The following is a 16,893-nucleotide window of genomic DNA, read 5'->3' as shown; positions in this document are numbered from 1 at the left end:
TATCTAACAGTTAACCATTTACCTACAAATGGCCCATTTACTTGCTAGCCTTCCTATTACACATTTTAAAAAAATACACTTCATACATACGTCATACCACAAACACAACGTTTTATTGTCCTTGGCAAATTATACGCTTTCACCGACACGTATTCAAGAGATGTGACCTCAATAAAGAACAACAGATTATCATATATTCATAAAACCATTCAATTTATAAGATGTCTTTCAGTATTACCAATATTAAAAATCACTAATAAGCAGTCTTTTGAAAAGGGTAACTCGATAATTTAATAAAGTACTCGCTTAAGTAAAACCTCCTGAGATTGTTTGCACTGAAGACTCTGAAAGTAGCGTCAGCGAGAATCACTAATGGTGATTTATATTAATGTCAGCAAATCTTCAAACCATTAAAATAATACGATTTCACTGCGGAAAATCGCTATCTTAGTAAAAACGACTAAATCGTGTTTAATGTTTGATATAAAGACGATAGCTTTACATTACCGAAAATCTTATTCAAAAAGTATTGCATCGAATTAATCTTAAAAAAGAATTGGTTACCAAATATACTCTTGAAGGGATTGCGACTGTCGAGTCAAAAGCACAAGTTTTTTATTTATCATAAATAGCGACAAAGAAACACGTCGCTGACAGTATTCTTCAGTCGAAAGTTTTAAATCACGGAACCATTGTACGTAAAGTTTTTGCAGTAAAATCTTTTCACACATAAATGCTATGAGCATATATGAGCTAGCTAAAGAAATAAACTTATCTTTATAATATATAAGATTGGTATATATATGAGGTATGCTCGAAATAACTTTTCCTAATCTAACCGAACATAGAAAAGTTTAGTATTACAGATTAAACAGTATAAGAAGAGGGGAAAAATAGTGTTTTTTTTTTGCTTAATCTCTCTACGAACATTGCACAAAGCGCACGATTAAATCAGCTAGCCGAGATAAAGGTAGAATAAAGCCCTTGTGACGAGTGTTCCTAACGTTGCAGCAAGAGTTATCCTGCGCTGCAGCGAGTTTAAAATGTTAATTAAACACTTGTATTTTAAAATTCCCAGTCACTCCAGCTCTGGCCCCGTTTTTATACTCACATCGCTAGTGTTTACCACAATGGAAATTTACAGTTAGTTACTAACTACTGTTATGATATTTTTACTTTAAAAACAAAAAAAAAAATTATCTGGTAATGTGACTAGTTGTCGAATGCGGTTTCGCTCGCCTACGTCACTCGTTGGATTTCAAGCCTCCTTTATACTAAATTTCATCAAATTCGGTTCAGTCGTTTGGATGTGAAAGAGCGATAGGCACACAGAGAGACAGACATTCGCATTTATAATTCATATATAGATTATAGTACACGAATAAAAAAAAACATCTCAATCATATAATCAATCACTAGTACAAGCAAGGGTGAGATCCCTCGAGCTATTGCAGTTTTAACGTCTGATCCATAATCAAGCTCATACACAAAAACACTTCAGCAATCGTTAAAAAGTTTGTCCTCATTCTGAATAACCGTATCCTGTGGATTATAACGATGCTCTTAAAGCCGCCGAGTCGATAGTTGTTACGCTCCAGGAAGTTTACGAGAGTCGACGATTGAATCGAATATGAACGTGAAAACTTAAAGCAAGAATGCTGAAAAAAATATGTGTATTCATTCCGATTTCCAGCTAAAGTATTTTTAATATTCAAACCCATTTAATAGTACCATTTATGTCGATAATTGCTATTGACTTAAACGGTTTACGTCATAAAATGTGCCGAAAATAATTGACCGATCTGGAGACAGCTTTTGAAATGGTTTTAATTTCTAGCAATTGAAAAACATGATCTATAGTTTTAACCTTAAAGTACATTTACTTTAGTTTAACAGTAAAACATCTCATTCATTTTTACAATGCCCATTTAAAGATTAAGCGTACATTTAAAGAAGGTATCAAAATAATAAACCTTTTTGCGGACGTACCAAACAAGTCAACTTGTTTACGTAATGGTCGAGAGAGAATCTTTAAGAAAAACTTCATCGCGTCGACAGGGTGAAGTTCAATGCCCTTTTACAATACGTATAAATCAGATAAGAATATTGTGATAAGCGAGATTTATTGTTTTTAATGTATGAATAGTTTTGGTTATCATCTTTGAAATGTCCAGAAGTTTTGACTTATAACATTGTAAGGAAATTCATTGAGTATTAATGCACGACCGGCTTATTGAACTTGTTTTATTTATTCGCTGAGTCAATTACTATATATAGTATAGACAGCAATGCAATGATTCACTGAGAATTTTCTGATTAAAGGATAACTATAAATACGTTATATCAATGTGAAATGGAAACCATCGGGTTTTCTGGCCACGGTATGTTTGGGGAACTAATGGATTTTCGACATCGGACCGTCCGGCGACACAAAAACACATATAGAGCTAACATTAACGCTCTGAAAAATAAAACACCGATCAACCAACTGAAATTTTTATGAGCCACATAAAATTCAGCTGAATGGCTTTCAATGTTCTCGTACTGCCGTTCAACAAAAATGATAAATATAAAAACACTAATACGAAAAATACGACTGACATTTCATTTTAAAAATATTAAAAAATATATATATTTCTAAAGATCATAATTATTAATTCAATACTTAGTAAATCAATACCTTTGATTTCAATGAAATATATATAGATATTGGCAAACAGATTATATAGATTCGTAAAGCATATTTCGCTACTAATACTTGTCAGTGCAAAAAGTCGTGTAAAATTTAAGCAGTCCCATAATTTTTAAACGTATTTTTATAATAATTTAGCCGTGGAATATATAAGATATGCTTTTATTATTAGCAAAGGTTAAATACGATGGATAAAATATTAATATTTTAGAAATATAACATAAGTAATATATGTATATAAGTAATACGTGTACAATACATGCTACCAAAATTATGATATTTGTAAATCCTTTAATTATTTAAGACAAGAGAAAAAAATTCTCACGAGTCTCAATTCAATTGCTATATCTGGCTATAAATGTTATTACAGAAAAGGATCGTTCTACATACTTGGGCGCCGGCTCGCCTTCTGCTTCACATTCTATGATAAAAGGTTTGTCGACCTCTCCAGGCTGCGCCACCTGGAACAGCAGCTCCTCCACCGTCGGCTGCTTGACGATTCGCGGCGGTGACGTCACTGGCACAAAAAATTGATTATTAGACATTACTTAGTACCAGAGGTCAGTACGTACTTGACATCACAACTTCCATCTATCTTGAATAAAATAATCAATCTTTGATACTAATAGATAATTTATTCAAAAATAAGCAATTCTGGGGTATGAATTGTTTCAGTATTAGTTTATTTATCTATTGTTATTCTATTCATATAGTGGAATATTATTTATCAGTTGTTCATATATAATTACAAAATGTATAAATCATTTCTGGTGTGAATTTGTATACAACAAATCGAGTCAAACATATGAAATTATAAACATATTTCAATTTGCATACGACATACAGGTATATAAAATGATTACTACTCACACATCAGTTCGTTAATACTAATATTATAATGTGATAAAATTTGTTTGTTTGTATATACAAAGAAATTGCAGAAATAATAATCCAAGACTAAAAATTGTTTTACTGGTAGAATGCTACATAATTTCCTTCCTTTCTTTATAATTCCCAAATTCTAAAGGGTCAATATTATATTTATAGGATATTAAATTATTTTTTATAAAATTACACACATACAAAGATGGGATGGATCAGTAGTCTATAATAAAAAATTATAATGTCTTAGACTTACACATGGATTGACAATGCATAGACAATTTAAGAAGTAATGTATAATGGTAGAACCACTATAAAAAAATCTTTTGCAAACAAAACAGATACATAATGATTTCATAACTTATTATGCTGGCATTTAAATTGCACTTGAGTAAAACAAATTTAATATTGAGATCTATTAAGAACAAGTTTCCATCTTTACTGCTTTGTCAATGCCACGGCAAGATCGTAATCTTTATATTACTGTTGTAAATCAAAAAGTATTTAATACAAATTACATAAACCTATATTTTTATAAATTTTATAAAACACCTTATTAAGTATAAAAAAAGAAAATATGTTGTATGGCATGATTTGTATTATTGATAACTAGTTCTCTTTTATATTACTTTAATATTTTAACCAATGCTAACCTCCTAAAACAATTCTATCAAATTTGTAATAAATTAAAAAATCTATTTGTGTTTTTTAAATTATGATAATAAAAAACAAAGTTTCCTTACAGTATATATACCAGTTATTCTATAGGCGATAAAAACTGAATGACTTTTCCAGTAACTACAAGGTCCTTTGTACTTTATTAGAAGTCCATTAAAAATTCACGCTAACATTTTTTTAACTAAAGTGCTTTATTTTTAGTTACAAATTACATTAACCAAGAAGAAATTCTTGATGAATAATATTAAATATTAAATTTGAACTACTACTTGAATATCAAGGCTTCTCTCAACTTTTCTTTGATCACCAAATATTTAAGCTACTACATAAGTTAATCAAAAATTATATAATTGAGTAAATTTTTGGTTTAAAATAATAATTATATTATTTTATTTGTAATTTTTGATGCAATTTATAGTTAATTTTTTTTTAGTGAGAAGCAGTAAGTTGTATCAATACATTATAATTACTTTACATTACATTTTTTTTACATTAGCAGCCTGTAAATTTCCCACTTCTGGGCTAAGGCCTCCTCTCCCTTTGAGGAGAAGGTTTGGAGCATATTCCAATTACTTTAGTGAAATATTATTAAATTTATATATTTAAATCTTTAATTGAAGCAGTGAATGATTTGATTTACATATTAAAAACAAAAATTATAAATGTATCTGGTAACTGATACATTTTAGATATGTAGCAATAATATTATAATTTAAGTCTATAGACTACAAGTGACTTGTAAATGAATATAAATAAAAATCTACAGTTTTTTTTTTTAATATAATATTATTTAGATTTTTTTATTTGTTAATAATGATCAATAAGATATAGTGAAGATAAAATTATGAATGAAACAAAGATCCTCTGATAAACTACGTACATACTTAAGTAAAAATAAATAAATAAATATTTTTAAAAGACTTTTCAAAAAGTACTTTCTGTTTTATAAATACCAAAGAAAGTGTAATGAACTTCTAAGCATAATTAAACTATAAATGATAACAGCGTAATAATGTTTAATACAAAGCTTTAAATAGAAAACATTTCGAAAACACTTACATAGAGCCGCCGCTTGCGACAATATCGCGAAGAGACAAATAATTTTACTTGTTTCCATTATTGCAACACTGGTGGCTCGTAGATCTAATGAGAAATCAAACAAGTTTATTTAGTAAAACTAAAACACTTTTCTCCGGTACACATGTTCACCACACTTGATGATGACCTAATCCGAATGAAGCCCGTAAGTCGTAATGACAACACCCACCAAAAATAGTAACATTAGCACTGAACTGCCGCCCAGTTATAACAGAAAAAAATATTGTACGGTTAAGTATAATAACGGTAATCCCTTAGCCCTTTTTAATTCACTATTTGATGACTGATCAGAAGTAAAAACACGCACAATCGCACTTTGCAACGGTGGTCGGTAAATCGATAAATTGCATTCGATATCGGCGTCAGATTCAATACACATTAAATATCAAATTAATATAAACTTTTTTTCATAAAAATTACCTACTTTGTCTCTTTTATAAAAGCATCATCGCGGAAAGCCCGAGTAAATTATATTTACAGATTTTAAAGGCGGGGCCTTTGAGATTCTCGTTTCGACAGTGATCAATTCAACTGTTACCTCTACCATAGACAAGACCTAACGGTGTTCGGCCATGACAATTTTTATTTTCTTCTGGGTTAAGCAAACGGCGAATGTTATACTGCCAGTTATAAGAATCGATATTAAAAGCGCATAAAATCAGCTTTTCTATAAATTTTCTACTTAATAAATATAATAGTTTCTAAAACAAATTATTTCAATACAAACCTTTTTAAGTTAACATATATTCTCTAAATTATTATAATAATTTGTGTAAATATTTATATTTAAGTAAAGTACACCTTAACAAGATAATAATGTGTTTTAATTAAAATTTTCACTTTCATAGAATTAAAATGATGTAGATAGCTTTATAATGAATGTTATATGTAATTCCAACCCTCAAATTAGATTTTTTATCAACAATTTCGAAACTAAGTGGCCGTCGGCGCTACGGAATGTACAGCACCTTCGCCTTTCGTAACAAAGCACAGGCGTCAGGCACATCTTGCCTTTACGGGTGATGCATCTTCTTCCGACCTTCGGTTTTTTAAAAAACGCTCTAGTGGTAAGACCTATAATACCATATTGAGTCAGAGTTAATAGAGTCAGTTTTTGTGTCAAATTTGCACAATCAAATGTCTAAATCTATGTTTTCTAGCAAAATCATTAATAGAAACATACAAAATTTCGTGACATTTGACACATTCATTGAGCGTTTTGACATGACATGACAAGCACTCTTGTATGCTGCGTCCTTGTCGAACTTAAACAAAATACGTTACTTATCGTGCTCTAAGCTTTTGCTTCTTACAGTGATACTACGATGACGTGTTCGATATATTTTCGCGTCTAAATTAGTTTTTCGTAATTTTCTCGAAAACGATGCAGTTTCAGTCGATACGAGTGGTATTGTTATAATAAGGGTCTAAACCTCTACCAATACACAATATTTAGTTTCCCAAAAATCGTGCGCCGGATTTTAAACCCAACATCAAAATTTAACAATTAACAATAAGCTTAAAAGAACTGTCAAAGTTATCGCATTCAATGTTGTGTCGAGTGTGCTTACTGAAATTTCATTTGTTTTATGTCTACTTATTTTATTATTAATTGAATTAGATTTTTTCAAACTGTTTCTAAATTGTTGTGGTTAAGTAATTAAATAAAATTATCTTAATATTTAATTTATAACGTGACACTAATATATTTTATAATAATTATAAACAGTTTCTATTTTAGGTTCTATATTTTCATAATTTGCAATAATATTTAATTCCTAAAAATATTTCTTCAATAATGGTCTATTGGCTCCTGCCATGTTTGTAATTTATTTGGTTTATTTTTTTATTCTATAGGAAAAACGTAATTCCACATCAATATTTTATTAAATATATTAATAGGTATTTCGCCGTATATCTTAAAAATACAATAATACAACATAACATTTTTATTTGGTCTTGTCTTGATATCACTTTTACAATTGAAATGATATAAACCTTTTTCAGACAAATACAATAGCGTTTTATATGACATATTTATGCTCTACTCTTTGGTACATATCAATGTTACGAATTTTAAAAATAAATCTCTGTTAAATTTTTCTGGTCTTTTTTATAAATTATTTCATGTACCTATAATTTTTTTATTGAGAAGTAATGTTACGGTTTCAAAATGGGTAATGTACTGTTATTTATTATGTTTATATTTCATCTGTTAATCGGTTTTTAAGCGCGATCATGTGTGAAAAGTTGGCAAAAAAGTATAACATAAATGAGAACGACAAAAATTCTAATGGTTTTTTTTTGCAGTACCTAATTAATTTTATTATTTAAATAAATGTCTAGATTTGAAATGACTAGATCGGCTTTTATTTATTTAATTGAAAAAATAAATAAAAGCCGTTTTGAGAGTATTCTTTTACAAATTATCTTGAATTACTACTCGGATAAGCTTCGGTAAAAAAATACAATAAAAACAACTTCAGGCATAAGCTCGCTATATAAGTGCTTACTATAATATGTGGACGGGGAATGAGCGAGCTGATATCGGGGATTGAGTCATCTGATGATGGAATCATTACTTACATCGCCAATTCACTACCAACTTTGGTACCTAAGATGTTACGTTTTTTGTGTATGAAATTACACTGGCTCATTTACCCTTCAAACTAGAATTAAACGGCAGGTTGACTTACCGAGTTATTTTTAAACCGAATCAAATATTTAATGGAAAATACAAGTATGCACAAATCAAAGTCAAAGTCAAATCACGCTCATATACCTAACACATATTTTTGTTTCAAAAATGACTTACGTACTGAAGAGACCGAACGATTATTGTTACTTATGACAAAAAAAAACGTCAAATCATTCTTCTTTATCTCCAGGCTATAGCAAAATATTATTTAATTTCTTGCGTGTTATCTTTAAAAACAGTAGGAAGAAAAAAATCTTTGTAACCTCTGTTGTAAAATAATAGGCTTGTACATTGTTTTTGTTATTTTAATTTCAGACAAAGAATCAGCTGATGTCAGAAGGCTTAACAGTTGTTTTGTGAAGATTTCTCCTACAATAACTCATTTACAGGAAGAGTGTAAATCACAGCGCTCAAATATCGAAAGCCGAAAGTATTATAAAAAATATAATGTTAACGATAATCCTGTAAAGGATGATAGTAATATAAATGATCGTTCATTCAGTAAAGATAATGCAGGGCAAGGAGACAAGAGGGATTCTATTACTAACTTTGATCTTGATGAAATAGAATTGAAAATACTCAAAAAAATGTCTCAAGAACTTCAAACAGAGGATAATTCTATTAGCAGTCTTGATTCTAATATAAAACTCTTTAAAACAACTGTTAACCAAATCTTAGAAAATTTTTACATTAATATGCAAGAGTTTGAACTTTATAAGGAAAAGTTCCATGAAATATTACAAAAGAGTAAAGGAGATACAGTCACAGAAATGGAAGATTTAATTAAAGATATGATACAACATATAGGATCATCAGACTCGTCTGTAAACAATAGCAAATTCAATGAAATAAAAGAATGTCATAAAGATATTCCTACGCATAGTAATTGCAAAGTTAATATTGATGTTAATAAAAATAATGTATCAACCAGCCTAAATTCAACAACAGAAGCTTTTAAAAACGAAAATTATTTGACAGATTCAACTTTTGAACAAAACAGTTCGAAATTTAATACCAATGTAAATAAAGAGAAATTTTTAAATATATTTCTTCTTAGTGGCAATCGTTGTGTCGAAATTAAAATGAATGATCGAAGTATATTTTCCGAAATAAATATAAGAGATCAGGACTTTGATGGCATAAAAGAACCGTTGGCGTCAGCTGAAAATTTGAAGAAATTAAAAGAAAAAAAACATGAATTAGACAAGTACTTTAAGGAACAAGAACTACATTTGAAGGATAGAGAAATACCAGTAAAAAGTTCAAATGCAAAGAAAAATATACATCTAGATGAGGATTTCCTCGATAGTGATAAAGATGAATGTAACAAATTTTTCATATTTAGAATTTGTAACTATTTATGTCGCAAGTTTCGTAAAAATGCATTTGCCTAATTCAACTGTTATAAAGGAATATTATGTTCAATATATTACGAGTAATTATTCAATTAATTTATTGAGGACTAGATAACATAATACAGGAACAAAATTATCACGTTTCACCATTCTCTTCGAAATTAACGATGTAATACCACCGAACCATAGTTATGTGCTTGCACAGTTGCATTGCAAATTCTTTCTTCATATGCAAAAAATGTGTTATAATTGGTAGATCAAGCATTATAAAGGCCTGTCCGTCGATTTCTTCTTGCTTCATCTTGTCAGCGATTAGTTTGCAGTCATCAGTACTACTTAAGTAATCATATACATCGTCAACAGACCAATCCAGGGGATTCCGAGCTAATTTTCCCTTCCCTTTAATCCAAGTCATGGCCGTGTGTTTTTCAAACATTTTATTATCCGACGGTAGAGGGTCATTTGTACTAAATTTTAGTTTCTTTAGTTCTGGCTCCTCCGAATCCGAAACGTCCGAAATATTTTTGGCATCCCTCGAATTACAACTGCTCTCATTAGTCTCATTTTCTGTATCGCTGTCTGCGTTGTTTTGTTTCTTAGATACGCAAGAGTTACTATAAATAGTTTCAACATCTTTCTTGTTCCAATGCGCTTCTTTCATTTGTAATGCAAAATTCGGTAATTTTGCACCTCGTGTTTTCATTTCCATTTTCGGGTAATTGCTTTTAATTTCACGTTTCCTTCTAGTGCTTCTCTTATAATCCGACACACTGTCAGGTGAGTTTGGCCTGGTACCGGATTCTGAAGGCGGCGTAGACCCTGCACTGTGTTCACTCTCAACAGATTCACCATCTCTATTGCTCTCAACTTCTTGTGGAGGTTGTTCTTTCTCTCTTTTTTCCGGAGCCACCTTTTTCTTTTTCCTTCTACCGTTCACACTGCCTTTTGGTCTACCGCGACGTTCCGTCCCATTATCTAAAAATATAAATAACATAAATTTATTTTTTATTAATAATACACAACAACACAACATACATATTTAAATAAGTAGCAATACTTACGGAATGTAGACTTTTCGACTTGCTGGCACATGTTTGGGCACTGCTCTGGATATTCGACGGGACCAAACAGGGTAGGGCAGGCTTGTAGCTTTACGCACACGTCGCGACAAAACGACTCCACCTGGTCCGATGACGTCACTATCGGGACGTAGGCGTGGTAGGGTCTGGTTTTTAGTCTAAAAATAATTACATCACTTGAAATAACTAATTATTGAAGTTGTAATAAAAATAATTTATAACAATAGTGATGACATTTATTTCATTACAAAACAGTCAAAAACATTATATACGTAAATAAAAAAAGTCAAGACAGTTTCCGTATAAGAACTGTTGCTATTTAAATAAAAAACTTTATATATATTTAATTAAATATAGATCGTAATTATTAATCATAATTTTATTTTATATGACTAATACAAGTACTTAAGTACTTATGTATATGTAATATGAGTTGCTGATGTAAGTAGGGTTGCCGACAGAAATGCTTTAAATACGATGGCTACCAGTAACCTAGTACGTAGTCTTATCATTATTATTCTGTTTCATTATGGCTGTGCTAATTAAAAAAAAAGGACTTTAAATTCGTGAATAAGAATGACAAGAAGTATCTATTGGATTTCTCGTCGTTACTTTTCGTTAGAATCTACTTAACGAACCGTTGCTAGTTTTGCATAATAGTTATATTGTAAAATTATGATTCACTTGGTACTTACTTTACTTTTTTACTTTTACTTTACTTGTTTTTATCTATAGGCGGACGGGCAAATGGGCCACGTTCTATAAGCTTTGGCGCTGTAAGAAATATTAAACATGTCCAATGCGCGGCCAATCCTAGGAATTAAGATGTTATGTCCCTGTAGTTATACTGTCTTACTCAACTTTCAAACCGGAAAACATCTGATGAAGTATTGCGTTTGGCGGTAGACTATTATGATAATATTAACCCAGACGGGCTTGCACAAAACCCTACCACCAAGTAAAACTAACAACCTACTTAAATAAAGTTTATATCAATTGACTGACTAATATGTATGGTTTTCAGGCGAATACGTCTAGTGGCCTTATTGGAGTTACATTATAACCTTATTTGTTTCAGTAATCGTTATCTAAAAGACTTAATAATTAATTGCAAAAAAAAATCATAATAAACTGAAAACCAAATATATATAACCTTCACAACCTTGCGAGCTTTTTAAGTTTAGTTAATATTAAGGAAATTTAAACATTTTATTTGTACATATATTATATCTGTAACTGATCCCTACATATCACGTACTTTCAAGTCAGAAATCAATATAGTACATCTGATAGTTTTTAATTGTAAAATAATTTTTTTTGCAAAAATGTCAATAAAATCTAAAAATATATAAACATATCATAAAATAATATTTTTTAAATATATTATTACCCTGGACAAAAATAATAATAAAATACTACTCACTTCGCTCTCAGCATTTCAAGTCTCATGCCTTCTTCCGGCGGTCCTTCAGTTTCCCAATCTTTTAGTAACTTCGCCGGTTTGTAAGAAGCCGATATTATCTTATTTAGCACTTCTTTCAACACCAGCAGCAGCGGTCCGGGACCGACGGCCTTCGGTAGTTGGGACAACTTGTTTCGACTTATCGATGGCCCTGCATAACATTTGTAGTTAAAGAATATTCGATCGCACCATTCTTCAGTCGATTTTAAATCTTCTTTAATTGTTTTCGGTTCTTCTATCGGTTTTGGTGGTTCTTTCGGATTCGTGTCAGGTATGTGCAGCTCATAATTATTGCTGTCGCACCATCCCACGGGGAAAAGGAGATCACTGTCTTGAGAGAACCAATATTTCTCTCCGATTGGCAGGAGTTCGACATATAACATATGCTCTACTATGGACTCGACTGTCGCCACATGTATTTCTTCGTGGTTAAGAGGGTTTGCAGCTTCCAATTTCATATTAACATCGATACCTTTTAAGAGATCCTTGTTACCAAAACAGTAATCCGGTGCAGGGACAGATGCAGTCATCGATAGATATTCTTCCCAATCAAATGCCCCTTCTGTCCATATTTTGGGTGGTTTCAGCTCGAGTTTGTTTCTCTGTGCCCAGCCTATGGGGTATATGTAGGGATGCATATTGTCACACATCCAAGCCATTTTGGTGTCTTCGTAATCATCGATATGGTCATCGATTACGACCAGAAATTGTAAGTTATTGAAGATTTTGGTAACAGTTGCTGGACAGAACGTGTTCATGTCTAGTGGACTAAGTGCTTCTAATTTCATACCCGTGGCGAAGCTGTGAGCTTCTAAAGTTGGATTTGGCTGTTGAGTATTCAAAATTAAGTATTAATATACAAATACATTGATAGCCTTGAAAATTTAATACATTCCTTATTTATCGATACATTAAAATAATTTTCCTGAACTGAAGTGTTATTTTCCTCTACGATTTCGATAACAGCCTTAAATTAACGTGTTTATAACATTTTTTACTAAAAACAATTTAACTGCAAACGATTCACGACGACCTCACCTGAAACAAATCAGCCGGTGTCGGTTCTTTGATAGATTCTTCAGCGCTTTGTCTCAATTGAGCACTAAGTTTATTTTTACACGAGAATTTATTAACTTTTCCCGGATATTTAAACTGCCACGGAGAACCCTAGAACAATAATTAATGACTTAAAATTTACGGTAATAATGTAACAACAAACAACGGAATCAATTTAACATGTAAGAGTTGCAAGATATTTAAATAATAACCTTGTTTGTGACAAAACCAAAACTACTTAGTCGAGGATTGCAAAAGAATATCCAAAACTGTTGCAACTCCTCGTCTGCACCGTCGTAGCGTAATAAGAGACGACCGCCGACATTTTCGCGAACCTGAAATATTTCAATATTAAAATCCTGTTACATTTTTATTACTTTTAGAATAAAGAAAAGAATCATATATAAATCTGTAGTATCTAATAAAATAGAGCCTATATTTTTAACTGTAAATATGACGCTTAATTTTTTATATTCATGTTATTTGGTCTACAATTACTCAGTAATTATTTTTCAATATCGATATGATTATTTTAATACTTACTGTCGCTATCCAATATCTATAAGGATCAATAACATTCTGAATTTCCACTTTCATCCCCACTTTAATTCTATCAATTGGGGACAATCCTTTATTATTAAGTGCCTCGATTGATACCGATTTACCGACCAAAAGAGCTTTCTTCATTATTTCAATGATCGTGTCCCCACATCTATCGTTTATCTCATCTGGAGGTTCGACCAACTCGTCATATTTTCCGCACCAGCCTAATGGGTGAACTTTTGTGGTTGAGATATCACACCAGAAGTCTGTTTCGGCGCCTATAAACTTAATTCTGAGGAGATGGCCACAAACCATGGTGATATCGGCTATCCAATATACGTCCGGATTATTTTTATGACAAACTTCCAGGAGCATGCCTTGCTTGATGCCATTGTTGAGACTCGCTTCGACCTATAAGAATATTTTTTTATTACTTCTCAAGCTCCTCGTACCATACCTAACTAAATGTATTCTGTAAGTATCGAGTAAAAAATTACTTTAAATAAGTTGATCAACTTATTTCTGGTTTCATTTCTACATTTCAGTTTGTTATGTAGAAATAATAAGTCTTACAAAAAAAACGTCACAAATTTTTAAGATATATTTAGGGCGAAAATTAAATACATTTTAATAATATCTAAACCTATCCGGGAATGCCGTGTCGTAACATAAAAGTATTCATCCTTGACATCTTTTATTATTAGGTCAAGAATATTTTCGTGTTGTGGTCATTATTCGGAAATTTATTATACATTAAAGACAAAATAATGATGAACCATAACAGATGCGTTACGTGAAATATTAAGTTTAAAAAAAATGCAGGTTACAAAATGAGTTAGGTGCATTTAAAAATAAGAAACCAATTAATTTATACAACAATAAAAGAATTATGCAGGGTCCAAAAAATAATAATATGGTCCAAATAAATTAAAAAACAAAATGAAAACATTAAAAACTATTCATTGTTTAAGGTAACTCATTTCAGATACAGCAAGTTAAATTTCAGTAGATATAAAATTTGTAAGCAGTTATTTTTTAAAGCACTCTCTATACTGGGCAAATGTTACAACAGCAGTAGTCAAACAGACATTTCTATGTACATTAAATGTATTAACTTTTATAAATACATTATGATGGCAAAAACTATTAGTACTCACTCTAATAAAGTCACCTTGACATTAGCATTGTACACATTTCATAGAAGGTCAAATTATTATTCAAATAAATCTTGAGCATATAAAAAACTATGCTAAACATTATTTTTTAATACTTCAAGAAGTTATGTTAACTCTTGTTAAATGTTAAAGTTCTCATTAAAGGGCCAATTTCATATCATTGCCAAAGTATGAGAGGTATGGCAGAGGAAAAGAAATATTAACAGAAGATATTTCTTTTTCGGTCACAAGGAGCAACTCAAATATACTTTTAAAATATTATTGACCAGTTAATGTTATATTTGTAGGAAACATTCTAATTACATCACTCTGGTTTAAACCACTGACTCATGCTCGGTGGAGAAGAAAATCATTATGCCGGAAACCTTTACCTTTATATATATAGAAGAAAAACTGCCACATTTATAAAAAAAAACAGCATTGGAGCAGCATAGTGTAATTATCTCCAAACTTTCTTCTTAAAAAGAGAAGAGACCTCAGCCCAGTACTGATACATTTACAGGTCGTAACTTATAAGTTTAATTAATCCATTTCACAATTTTTTTGGATAAGATTTTAATGATAAAACCTTATAGACTGGTATCATTATAGAATGAAATGGATTCCATGATAGAATAAATACATAAGCCTTGTTGCCAGTGCTGTAATTATTACATTCAATAAAACCACATGGCATTATTAAAGAACCTACTTCATTTAAAATTTGATAGTTTGTTATTTTTAAAAATAAACATAAGTACTAATTATAATATCCATTTTTATATAAAATGTTATCAATTACCACATCAAGTTAATATTTTAAATATAACAAATGACTGAATATTAAAACTAAAAACTATAAACATTTGTTTATTTAAACTTACATTTATTATACATATATAATTCTTCTGGTGTGTGTATCTCACTGAACCCCTAAACAGCTGGAGCAATTCTGATGATTTTTTTGTGTTTTAATTTTTCTCATTATGGGTTAGTTTGGACCCGGTAATTGGCACGTGGAATGGATCCAGGCAATATATATATATATATATATATATATATATATATGTGTATATATATATATATAATACAAGACAGTATTTTGAGCCAAATAAGTAAATAACAGGATGATGTGAGACTTTATGAGATATTATATATTTTTTAAATTTATATTACAACAGGAAATTTTATTTAATAATTGAAATATTTCACCGGTACGTATAAATAAATGGTATTTGATCTGCACCATTAAATTGTACCTTCATCATACACATATAAATTGTGGTACATTATTTAAATATTTTTAGTATAAAATTAATATTTGCAGATAATCATATTTAAGTTTTTATATCTTTATAAAATAAACTTAAATATGAAGGTTTCTTAAATTTTCTTAGGCAAAATTATAAAATCCAGTAATTCATGGAAATATTACAATTAATTGCTACAGTGAAATTACTATTTATTTCATATTATGATTCATTTAAATAACAACATTAAAAAGATAAAATTAAAGTACTTACTTAATTAGGCAATTATATTTCATTACGACAATGTGGCACAATTCGTGTCTGTTCTGTGTATTCTTAGCATATGGTTTAATTCATAAATAATATTTAACTTAATAATAATAAATTTCTACAACAACAAATAAAAATATATCGCAATCAAAGTATGTATCTTTCTTTTTTTTGTAACTAAAATCTATATATAGGTTTAAATGGCCTTTATAAGTTGCGATGATGTTAATGTTTTTTATAAATATATTTCTATTTTTTTTAAAAAGCTTATGTTACCAATTACATTTATCTCATCAATATATTTTACTTTAATCCAACTTCAACAATAAGAATTTAAAATAAAACTATTTTTATCATTATACAACATTAAAGAGTAGTTAAAAGTCGCTACTTACATGAGAAAATAATTCTTCAGGGACAGCAATACTTTTAGTATCTTCTAAGTAATTGTTCCAATCGAACTCCATAACTTTTACTAATAAATAAGGCGAACGTTGATCTCATTAAACTAATTATATTTTAAAATAAATAAAATTACTCAAAAGCCCGAAACGAACTTAACTCCCCTCCCCTTAAATTTCAGTTCACTGAATGAAATTGAAATTCATAATCACCCACAACTATATTTTTGTTCTCATCTATGAGTTTGACGCATGTATATATTGTATTGTGTAAA

The 16,893-nt window shown here is 30.1% G+C and overlaps 3 protein-coding genes across 6 annotated transcripts in view; 1 reads left to right on the top strand and 2 right to left on the bottom strand.

The window, feature by feature from the left end:
• Nrg (Neuroglian) overlaps window positions 1-5,928 on the bottom strand; it is a 31,675-nt gene extending 25,747 nt beyond the window's left edge. For 3 of the 4 annotated variants that reach the window (XM_026631248.2, XM_064216244.1, XM_064216249.1), the window contains exons 1-3: window positions 5,775-5,928; window positions 5,312-5,395; window positions 3,083-3,209 (exon numbers count right to left, since the gene is read on the bottom strand). In XM_026631248.2, coding sequence (XP_026487033.1) covers window positions 3,083-3,209; window positions 5,312-5,369 — 185 coding nt within the window. In that variant the 5' untranslated portion in view covers window positions 5,370-5,395; window positions 5,775-5,928. Of the gene's footprint in view, window positions 1-3,082; window positions 3,210-5,311; window positions 5,396-5,770 lie in introns of all 4 variants that reach the window. The other variant, XM_064216248.1, reaches the window with a different exon arrangement.
• A 1,513-nt stretch (window positions 5,929-7,441) lies between these two features.
• LOC113394080 (uncharacterized) lies at window positions 7,442-9,506 on the top strand. The gene is made up of 2 exons (XM_026631279.2): window positions 7,442-7,527; window positions 8,364-9,506. Exons 1-2 carry the CDS (start codon window positions 7,524-7,526, stop codon window positions 9,440-9,442), a joined length of 1,083 nt encoding a protein of 360 aa, XP_026487064.2. The 5' UTR covers window positions 7,442-7,523; the 3' UTR covers window positions 9,443-9,506.
• On the bottom strand, window positions 9,485-16,837 carry LOC113394063 (scm-like with four MBT domains protein 2). The gene is made up of 7 exons (XM_026631247.2): window positions 16,613-16,837; window positions 13,544-13,954; window positions 13,213-13,335; window positions 12,983-13,111; window positions 11,906-12,771; window positions 10,465-10,640; window positions 9,485-10,378 (listed from the first exon to the last, which is right to left on the bottom strand). The coding sequence occupies exons 1-7, from the start codon at window positions 16,682-16,684 to the stop codon at window positions 9,540-9,542; spliced, it is 2,616 nt and encodes an 871-aa protein (XP_026487032.2). The 5' UTR covers window positions 16,685-16,837; the 3' UTR covers window positions 9,485-9,539.
• Window positions 16,838-16,893: the final 56 nt, after the last annotated feature.

Source organism: Vanessa tameamea, chromosome 2 (genome assembly GCF_037043105.1).
Source record: "Vanessa tameamea isolate UH-Manoa-2023 chromosome 2, ilVanTame1 primary haplotype, whole genome shotgun sequence".
NCBI lineage: Eukaryota > Metazoa > Arthropoda > Insecta > Lepidoptera > Nymphalidae > Vanessa > Vanessa tameamea.
This window is presented reverse-complemented; position numbering and strand designations above follow the sequence as displayed.

What these genes read in the sequence shown, in the direction of transcription:
- LOC113394063 (XM_026631247.2), bottom strand. Translation starts at nt 16,684, where the DNA reads ATGGAGTTCGATTGGAACAATTACTTAGAAGATACTAAAAGTATTGCT. An exon ending in CTGAAGAATTATTTTCTCAT is followed by an intron (nt 13,955 to 16,612) that starts GTAAGTAGCGAC and finishes ATATTCTTATAG; the next exon opens with GTCGAAGCGAGTCTCAACAA. An exon ending in CACCGGCTGATTTGTTTCAG is followed by an intron (nt 12,772 to 12,982) that starts GTGAGGTCGTCG and finishes AATACTCAACAG; the next exon opens with CCAAATCCAACTTTAGAAGC.